Below are 11,338 nucleotides of genomic sequence, written 5' to 3'. Positions count from 1 at the left end.
ATTTGTGACCAATGTGTGAGGAAGTCAGAAGACAGCCACTTTAGTGGCTTTGATATGCCAGGGGCTGTGACTGACACACATTCTCAGAGGCAGAATGCTCAAGTTTAAGATTTATTCCAAAAGATAAATCTAAGAAATTTGATGCACACACACACAATTAACTCATAACAAGGATTGCAAAAATACACTTTATTAGTTCATAGAAGTATGGTTTAAGTTATTTCCTATAGGTTCTTAATTTTAGAAATATAAATTCTTTAAATGAATAATAAATGGTTTTAATTTCTTTCATGACAAAGAGAGACAGAGAAAAAAACTGCAGCAGTTATGAGACTCAAATCATGGTTGCTCATCAACCATGGAGGTACAATCCAGAAATCCAGCCATTGGGATCTTTCTTTAACACTCACCTCACATCTTAACCTCAGTTTCACATTTTGTCTTCTTTTGTTTTCTATCAATAAAACAATAACAGAAAGAGAAAGGAAAACTTAGTGATACAAGTTGTCGAGTTCTCTGTTTAAACATTTCTCTCTTAGTTTCATCTCAGTGTCTGGTTATAACTCTGCTGGGTCTACTCTGATTCCAATCTGTCTGCATCACTGCACATCCTGATGAACAATGTGTCCACCACATGTGTGGAGTGCCTACAAATAGATCTCAGCTATGGGGAAGCGTGATAAAGCACATTCCCACAGGCACGTGGGACAGTTATAAAACCTGAATAAAAGGACAACCTCACTGAGAGAAAGATATGGAAGATATGTTTTTTGTTTTGTTTTGTTTTGTTTTGTTTTGCTTTGCCAATTCATTATGATCTCACTTAAAATGCATTACAAACATTCATAGAATGCCAGTGTGACTGACACATTTTAGCTCTTTTTCTTGTTGAATGAAAACTTCAACTCCCAATAGGCACATAATAACTTAACTGCTTGATTACTACCTTTCTTCTCTTACAACGCATTCTTCTTAATGCAGTTGCTAAGATTTTTCCTTCCCTGGATAAACAAAATAGGATGCGGTCCAACTAGGTTCTAACCATATTTATTTTTATTTTTCATTTCTCTGCATTTCAGTTATTTGCATGTCAAATTCCTGTGGGAAATGAGACATGATACCTTTTTTTTAAATCTCTAACACATAATTTGATTAAAAATCCTCTCATCTGGCTTTAAAATGAACCACTTTTTAGCAGGAAGGCATCCTGGATGAAAGCCCAGTGGAAAACAGTATCTGAGAAGCTTAAGAAGCACACACATTCACTTGATGCCAGACTGAATTGGATACGTTTTTCCAATTCATAAAATTATAGTCAATGATTTCACCCTTTTTGCTATTGTGTTTTTCTGCTCTAATCTGTATGAACTCTTCTCTTCGGAAAGATGAATGGAGCGAAAAGGATGGCCTGGAACTCTGACAGCACATAGCATGCTCTGATTTAGATAAAATTTCTTTTGGGAAACTACCAAAGGGTACAAGTGATTATTTAAAGACAATGGTAATGGGTAGGCAGGTGTATTGGCTCTGTTCATCCTAAATTCAGATTGCTCAAGAAAAGGAAGACTAATCTGATAAAGGCATCAATTTTTCTAATCGGACTGATGGGAAAATGTAGTAGTGGGTGCAAGAGGCAATGTCAGGTGAATTATAGTGAAGTGATAAACTACCTTGAAGCCAAAGCAATCAAATAGATAGCTCTAAAAATTACTACAGCATCTTTATTCAACAGTTTGGTGCAAGTGTGCTCATCTTGGCCTTCTTAACAAAGAGCAGATGCACTCTGTATTTGGTGAAATTAAATCTTAATAAGAGAGCTTCCACCGAGCCTCCTGCCCTTCACTTACCAAAATTAAACACTCAGTTTCACCCTACTATTGAAAAGGAGGAGATGGTATTCGGATATTACTGTCAGTTCCCATAGTTTAAAATGCAAGGACAGAGTTAGCAAACATTAAAAAAATTTATCCACATATTTGTATCTTTGCATAGCATACAATTTAAAATTAATAATTGGAAACATTTGTTACTCATCCGTGTCTTTCTGTATAAATAATTTAGCAAGTGATTATTTTGTCTTCAGAAAAAAAGATAATTATCTCTAAATGATTATGATTAAACAGGATAAAGTCAAGATGTTTGCATAATTGGCAGAGTAGAACAAATACTCCCTATTTGCAGTACTTTAATGATTTGTTTTTATCTGGTTACATAAAAATTTAAAAAATAGAATACAAAGAAGCAACTCCCCCCAAAAAGATACAGAATCACACCACACAAAGAAAACCACAATTAACATGTCTGCAACATATGTATGCAAGTGTACATATTTACATATGTGCATGCATTCATGTATGTATAATATACATATGTATTATTTAAGGAAACACAATTAAGCAGGTTGCTTTCAATTTAGCCTTCCTTTCTTAAAATGTTATTTTGGGCATTTTTCATATTAATAAGTGAAAGCCTATTGATATTGACTGCATTATATGTGGTTTATCAGTTCTTTACCTTGACAAAATATTGATGAATGTTTAAGCTGCTCTCAATATTCCACCATTATAAACAGACTATAACTATGAATTAAATCCTGAAATCACACACAAATATGTAACACTTTACACTCCTTTGTACCAGAGCTTATAAAGATCAGATGACAGCTCCAATGAGTAAAAACACTTTTTAAACTTTGGAAGCAGCATTTCCACTTGGTTATTACATGTTCATTCTGCTCTTAGCTTAGGATATTTCATCTTTCTCTTTGTGTATTCCTTTGAAGGAGTTCAACGATAGATCTCTGCATTTAGCGTTTGAACCTTTAAATTGAAGCACTGAGATGTGTAAGGTGCGGTGGAGAATATATTCACACTAAATATAAGGAAATCAAATCCTTTGAGTCTGTCCTGTGTGCTGTTTCGAATGGTTTGGCGGTTTCAGTTTGGGAAGATATTGGACATAATCTAACTAGTGTGATTTCTCATTCTTGTCTCTTTCTTTCAAGTTTTGTAAGATCTTCTTGAATCCCATGTTCATAGAAACACAATTCACAACAGCTGAAATACGGCAAATATCGTATGTTCTCTCTGATATGTGTGACTACTAATACACAGCACACACACACTCACACACACACACTCACACCCTTAAACTCTACAAGGGAGACTATACCATATGAAATCCTATATGGCTACAGGACGCATACTTACTTCTGAATAACAGGATTTACATTATTATTTTATCTTTACTTTTATATCACATTTCTTTATTTGCTTCCTTTTCCTACACTTGTCATGTCATGTTACATTCATATATTAGAAAGTTAAACTTGTAATGGTGAAATGAATGACTATGCCATTGAAATAATTTGGGGACAAATAATAAGGGAGGGAGCAGGGGAAGAAAAAAGGGGAGGGAAAATCCATCGTGCATATAAATCTATATCGAGGGAAAATAAATCTTCATATACAAACAAAGGAAAATACTAGAATGCAATAAAAAGGCTACATAAAATTTTTTAATTGGCTGCAAGATGCAAGAATACCTTCTATTATACTTATTCCAGCTACAATTATCTTTATTCTAAATTTAGATAGATAGAGTACTTATTGGAAGCTAACTTTGTGATCTTGAATGTTATGTAATTATCTCCAATATTGTTTCTCCTATACCCTAGATTCTGTTTCTTTAGTAGCTCCCCAAGATCCCTCACACTTAAAGTGATGCACATATCTAATATATTTTTTTTTATTGTTGCTTACATTATATTATGTAGTACAGTTTTATAGGCGCTGTAATATATTATTTTAAATCACACTATGACAGTACAGTACTGAGGAGTATTTTGGCATTTGAATACCATCATCCATATTTATATTTTATATGCTTACCTATGTGTTGTAATGATTTGCACATGAACAGTATTTCAACCTTTTGTCAGTTTTGCGTTGTAAGGCATTTGTGGATCATTTTGGAGAAGATAATTGGAGAATAACAATTCATTGTTTTAAAATGTTAAAAACCATTAGATTAGAATGAAGTAAATAAACATTCTTATTAGGTAAGAATATCACAGTAGCATTTATAACATTTGATAGGTCAAACTCATTTGACTTTTTATGTCATTTAATGCACATTTTTAGAGTGCTTCTTAGCAAAAATGCATACCTTTATATAATCTGTCCAGCTTTTGAATATGATTTTCCATATTTTGAGAAAAGATCAAATGATGGTAACACAGTTTGGAAATCCTAGAAGAAATAAAGATCAAAGTTACCGCAAAAGTCTGGCATGAAATAACAGCACTTCAATTTTTCCAGCATATTCTCAAAGTTCAGAGTTAAGTTTTATAAGTTTTATCTGTTGAAAGTATGGTTTCTCTTAGACACATAATTTTTAAGAGCTCTAAGTAATGTCTGTGGGCAACTGCAGAGACAAAAATCTTCCATCCACTGGTTCACTCCCCAGATGGCTATTAGGATCAGAGCTCAACCAATGTGAAGCCAGGAGCGAGGAGCTTCTTCTGGATCTCCCACATAAGTACCGGGCCCAGCACAATGGCCTAGCTGCTAAAGTCATTGCCTTGAAATATGGCAGGATCCCATATGGGTGCCGGTTCTACTCCTGGCAGCTAAATAAAGAGTACATACCTAATAATACCTAATAAATATATATAAATTGTAGGCTTCTTCTTGGAAAAGAGGCCTGTTCCTAAATGGAACTGATTTTGGCTGAATTTTTTTTCTTATGAACATTTAGGAAATAAGGAGCTTTACCTTTGGTTCAGCTCCTTAGAAATGCCTATACATCCCAGCCACAAGAAGGTAAATGTGTTAGAGAACAGGTGGTCATGCAGGTGCCTTGCGAGCAGGAACTGCAATCCACACTCTGGTACAACAGGGCACCTCCCCTAACTATCTGCTTCAATGACTAACGTTTTTCAGGCTTCAGGGAACATTGTTCTGCTTGTCATGCCCATCTAACATAAAGTACGGCTTCTGACAGACACCACTTTTGAATGTAATGAAGATTTGAGCAACTACAACACCTAAACGAAAGGCAATTTAGTTGATGTGAACAAAGTCCTCCTTTTGGACAGCATGAATACAATTCATTGTGCTTTTAACTTCTGAAAATCTATTTGAGAGCAGAGGTATAAGACAGAACATAGAGCCCCTAGACACTGCTAAGGGCTTTGGTGCAGTTAGAATCATGGGTGAGCAACACAATTTAGGTCTTTCCAGGAATGGTAGACACCCACTAACTTTACATGTTCCTGTTGCCTCCAAGATCCTGCACTGGCAGGAAACTGGCCAGGAGCTACAACTGAGACTTGAACACAGGCATTGTGATGTGGGGTAAGGCGGCATCTGCCCCTTCAGTAGAACTTCACCTAATAAAGCATCATTTTCCTGCAGTGCTGACACTGAAATTCTTGCTTTTCTCTCTTTCTTTTCTGAACATTGTAGTTGCAGGAGTAGCATGTGACATCTCAGAAACATGGAGAGGAACTCTTTTCAAAAAGATTAATTTATTTTAAAGGCAAAGTAACAGATATGGAGAGAGACAAGCAGAGATCTTTCATTCATTGGTTCACTGCAACAGCCAGGGTTGGGCCAGAAACCAGGAGATGGAAGCTTTTACTGGGTCTTTCACATGGATGTGAAGGCCCAAGGTCCTGGGTCATCTTTCACTGCTTTCCCAGGGGCATTAGCAAGGAGTTGGATTTTTAGAAATGCTGTGATGCCTATAGGGGACATGAGTGTCAGAGCAGGTGGCTTAACTCACAACACCACAATGTTAGTGCCCCATAGTGCTCTTAAAATTTAATCATGTGTGTAAAGCATAACAGAGTGTTTATGTTGGCAACTTGACGAAAACTGAAATCTAGAACTGTGAACAGCATTATTTTTATAAACATATGTAGCACTATTTTATTTCTCAAAATGAAGAGCTTTAAGGAAAGAAAAAAAAGGTAAAAATAAGATGTTTTATTTTTCTCATTCTTAATTGACTTAACAGGTCATTGTCTTTGTTTAACATGACAATGATGTAGGTGATTATAGCTGAGTGACAGCAATGCTAGAAGGGGTGGGAAGAAGACTTTGGCACTGTGACATAGCAGGTAAAGATACCACCTGTGACTCTAGAGCCTTGATGGGCAATGGCTCATGTCCCAGCTGTTCCACTTCTGATCCAATTTCCTGCTAACGGCCTGGGAAAAGTAGAGGAAGATGGCCTACGTGCTTGGGCCCCTGAAACCTATGTGGGAGACCTTGAGGATGAAGCTCCTGGCTCTTGTCTTCCTCCTGGCCCATCACTTGCCACAGCCATCGGGGAAGTGACTCAGAGATAGATTCATCTTCGCTCCTACTCGCTTATGCTTGCTCTCTTTTGCTCTTCCTACATCTCTGTAACACTGTCTTTCAAAATAAAATAAAATTTAAAATATACATATAAAGGAGAAGGGATGGAAGAAATTTTGAATCATCTATTTTAAACTCAGTATATTATCCAAGAAGTAGCACAAAGTTATTTAAAAGTGAATTTGAATTGGTAAATGTGTACTCCAAGCTCTAGAACAATGTCTTAAAGAAGACTTTAAAAAGCATTATAATTGACATGGTAACAGTGGGAAACAGTGGAATTATATAAAAGGTTCAAAATAAACAAACAAACAAAACCCTGAATAGATGGAATGCAAAAACAAAACAAAATTCAATGGGATTGCAAGATGAAATAGATGAATCTTTATTAGAGTACTGAAACTAAAAGTGATTAGTTAGCTGGTATAGTTGATAAAAAGAGACTACTTTAGCCAATAGCAGCAGCACATAAAAGCTCACATGGAACATTCCCTAACAGACCACATTCTGAGCCAAAAAAAATCTTAATTAATTTAAAAGAATAGAAATTGTATAAATTATGATTTCATAGCACAATGGAATTTAAAAATTAATAGTAGCTAAAAACAATATATCTGAATAAAAAAACACTTATCAACAATACATGAGTCAAGGCGAGGTTTAAGGAGAAAAAATATTTCAAACCAAATGAAAATACCATCTTTAAAAATTGCAGAAAAAGCAGTGAGCAGAGGGCAATGTATAGCACTGAATGCATAAAGTAGAAGAGAAAGAAAACCACTCCTTGAACACTCACTCCCTGCAAATATTAACATATTGCTAAACTCTAGGGAAAAAGAAAATACAAATACTAACATCAGAACTGAAAGATAATCGTCACTTCTGATGCCATTAATATTGAAAGAAATATAAACAGCATGAGGAACTCTGACTACAAATTCAACAACTTAGGTGAAATAGCCCAATTCTTGAGCAGACAGAATATAACAAAACTCATACACAGAAAAATGTATAATCTGCATAGGTCTTTATTTATTTAAAAAAAAACAACCAAAATTTAATGGCTTTTGATAGAAGTCGAGATAGTATCAGTGGTGAATTCTATAGAAAAGGGAAAAAATGATACAAATTCTCTATAACATATTCCAGGAAAATGGAAATAAAAAAAAATATTTCCCAACTCCCAGTTGGTAAAAAGGAGCTACTTTACAGTGCTGGATTAAACAGGTTAAGATTTGGGGTACTCAGCACTAGTACTTTCCTGCACTCTTACTTCAATGGTAAGAGTAATGGTAATGGTATGCATATTCTATTTACCATGTTTTTTCAAAAATCAGGTTCAGTAAATCCCATGGATATTTACACTATTTTGGAACAATAATATGACAAAGAGGACTTTGATCACACTGCTGGAGCTATTATTTTTTCTAAAGATGTGTTTATTTGAGAGAGAGAGAGGAAGAGGGAGAGAGAATATGAATGTGTGTTCATCTGCAGCTTTACTCTTCAGATGACCAAAATAGAGCCAGGGGTTTATTGTAAGTTTCCCATATCAGGAGCAGAGACTGAATTACTTGGTCCATCCCCTGCTGCTTCTCCCAGGCTGTTAGCAGCGAGCTGGATTGGAAGTGAAAGATCCAGAACATGAACTGGTGCCCATTTACAGGCTATATCCCACAATGCTATCCCACATCAGTGAACTATTTTGAGCAAACAGCCTCAAAATATATAATATTGTGGTAATGTAATATAAAGGTAAATATAAATACTGAGATAAAAGTATCAACAAGATGGTCATTACTTTTTTTCCTTAACCCTGTGGATCTACTTGTCTACTTATCCTCTGATATAATAAAGTATCAATTTTTTAAAAGATGTATTAGCTTTTTTAATTGGAAAGTCAGATATACAGAGAGGAGGAGAGATAGAGAGAAAATCTGCTGATTCACTCCCAAAGTGGCTGCAATGGGCACAGCTGAGCCAATCTGAAGCCAGGAGCCAGGAGCTTCCTCGAGGTTTCCCATGCAGATGCAGGATCTCAAGGCTTTGGGCTGTTCTCGACTGCTTTCTCAGGTCTCAAGCAGGGAGCTGGATGGGAAGTGGAGCCACGGGGATATGAACCAATATGGGATCCCGGCATATGAAAGGCAAGGACCCAAGCCGGGGACCCCAGCTGCTAGGCTATCATGCTGGACACTCAATTTTGAATCACATCTTTATCTGGAAAGTCTAGTAGCTGTTGAACATATTCTCTGTCAGGCACTAACCTGGCTTCCAACCAGTAGTAATCACCACTTAATTCTGTCTAGTGTCAGACAGTCGGTATTTTCATTGGGCAGATAAACAAAGGGTTGACTCAAGTACCTACTTGCACATCCCCTAAAACAAAACATTTCAGAAACTCTTTGTCACTTTTATTTTTAAACATAAAATCCTATAATGTTAGTCAACATAAACTTTTTATAAGGAGTAAATATGCCATTAAGACAAATTTGATTTGGGGAATAATCTGGTGCTGATAATGATTTGTTTACAATTTTCCTCTGACAAAATATAATAGATCATCCTGTTACAGAAAGGCATTTATAAACTCAAGAATACCACCTTGCACGTCACTTATGCAGTGTCACTTTCTAAATGGGGGGTGAGGGAACTGCCTTCCTGAAAAATAACCTCATCAAGCAAAAACACAGGGGATGGTAATTCTAAATCCTGCCACAGACCTTGCTTGCCAGAGCGGACAGCTTTTACTATTAGGATGCCCAGCCAAACACAAATAATCCACTGCCAAAATGAGCTCCTTGGGACAATTTAGTAGTCCCTGGAAGTGAACGGCTCTTTGAGCTGGAATGCAGCCCAGGTCCATTTTCAAACCCAAGTCAAAATGACAAAGAGCAAATTTCCTGGGCCACTCACCCCCTAAGTGTAAGATCACTGTAGGCTGGCAGCTGTACTGCTTATGTAGTTATTTAAGGCTTTTCACCAGATATTCAGAACTGAGTACTTAAATACCTTCAATGTTAGTACAAATATACCATCAGACACACACACACACAAATCTCAGATTAGAGACAAGAAATTAAAGGCTGTGAATATATTCTCCTATTGAAAGAAACTTTTATATATTAAGCTTTAAACTGTTGAGCCCTCAGAGCATGTGCACACCGGGACCCTGGGTAGATATTGGGTGGTGGGTCCCTATCCTTGAGCAGTGGGACATTTGGGAAGCTGGGTGTGGCTTCCCCTTTTCTCTCTCCTCTTCTCCTAGAAATAACAACAAGAAATAGCAAATTTGGAATTAATTATTTCACCCATTTATCTCTAACCCCCATTCCTTTTGCATTCTGATCAACTATGTAATTATCACAAAAAATAAAAATTTAAAAAATGTTCAAAAAATTCTGTTAAAAACAAAGATGAAAGAAATTTTTGGCTGATGATCAAATACTATTTTAATTCAAAATACTACTTTGGGCCCCCTGTGTTGAGGTGTACTCTGCCAACTGGAACCCTGGCTACTCTGCTCCAAATCCAATTTCCTGCTCATGTTCGTGAGGAAGCAGCGGCAGATGACCCACATATGGGAGACCCACAGGGCATTCCTGGATCCTGACTCTGGCATGACCTACATCTGGCTGCTGCATTCTTGCGGGGACTGAACTAGAGACCAAAAGGTCTCTTTCTCCCTGCCCACTAGTCTCTTCCTCTCTTTCTCTGTTGCTCTGTCTTTCAAATAAACACGTAACAGATCTAAAAAACCAAGGCCAAAATACTTTTTTGAATAAGACCTCAAATAAGTTTGTCACAGGTTTGAAATTATCTGTATTCTCTAAACGAGTGTACATGGCAAGTTTAAAAGATCATTTCTCGTTATTCCTGAAAGACAAACTTTGTTTTCAATACGTGGAAAATCTGTAATGATGCAAACATCTGCCTTCTCATTCAGCTCTCATGCAGTGTCAGCTCAACTAGTGTTCCCTTTGCACTCAAGGCCATATTCTCCCTATTTCTGTAATTTCTGTTAGTGATTTCACTGTTTTAAAGTGCATCAAAAAGTATACCTATGAAACTGTAAATGACTTATGGAAAACATAGATATATTAGATAAGCTTCCTTGAGGTATGAGGTATAGTGTCTTGGGCCATGATTTCAATGCTAGTGAACTTATAATCTATATTAATCAAGGTGTACTTCAGCAAAAATACACAGAAAACATTGTTCCATAATGACTGAATGACAAAAATTCAGACCAGAAACTTGTACATACTTAACTGTGTTTTTGATCTGGGAGCCAATTTAGTGTTTACTAAGTCAGTGTTGAATGGAACATTTACAATAGGGTTTTAAGATATTTGCATAACAATATAATTAAGAGATGAGTTCATTTGGTGCAAACATTTTTCTGAAACCCAGGTATAGTTTTTCATAATATGCATTTCATAAAATTACTGAAGAAATCCCATAAAGCCCATAAGCACTGTGCATAACAAGAATACATAGTCATAGTGTTACCCAATATTACATGCTACATGAAACCATTTCTGTAGCAGGAACTTATACTCTAACTAGACTATTAGAGCTAATATGTCAATATAATAGAAATAGCTCTGAACAAATGGTACATCTGAATATAGAAAAAGCACTGAATAACCAAGATTTTTGAATGATTATAAATAATTCTCCATGAATACTAATCATATGTAGGTTATCTTTAAAAGCCTAATTTAATAAGACATAACTTTAATTTCAGTATAATATCTTTGAGATAAAGAAACAAGGTATGAATGAAGCATTAGCAGATTATTCTCACCATTCTTTACTAATATTTATTTTATTTTTATCGGAAAGTCAGACATACAGAGAGGAGAGAGAGAGGAAGATCTTCTGTACAGTGATTCACTCCCCAAGTGACTGCAACAGCCAGAGCTGCAGCGATTTGAAGCCAGGAACCCGGAGCTTATTCCAGATCTGCT

At 36.1% G+C, this 11,338-nt stretch overlaps 1 protein-coding gene across 1 annotated transcript in view; it reads right to left on the bottom strand.

The window, feature by feature from the left end:
- Nucleotides 1-207: 207 nt before the first annotated feature.
- The window catches only part of SPATA17 (spermatogenesis associated 17), a 151,045-nt gene continuing 139,914 nt past the window's right edge, over nt 208-11,338 (bottom strand). Inside the window, exons 10-11 of the mRNA XM_040985313.1 lie at nt 4,168-4,250; nt 208-454 (exon numbers count right to left, since the gene is read on the bottom strand). Coding sequence (XP_040841247.1) covers nt 4,170-4,250 — 81 coding nt within the window. The 3' untranslated portion in view covers nt 208-454; nt 4,168-4,169. The remainder of the gene's footprint in view (nt 455-4,167; nt 4,251-11,338) is intronic.

Source organism: Ochotona curzoniae, unplaced genomic scaffold (assembly GCF_017591425.1).
Source record: "Ochotona curzoniae isolate NIBS_2020 unplaced genomic scaffold, NIBS_Ocur_1.0 contig_430, whole genome shotgun sequence".
Lineage (NCBI taxonomy): Eukaryota > Metazoa > Chordata > Mammalia > Lagomorpha > Ochotonidae > Ochotona > Ochotona curzoniae.
Note: the sequence above shows the minus strand (reverse complement) of the source record. Positions and strands in the feature narration are given on the sequence as shown.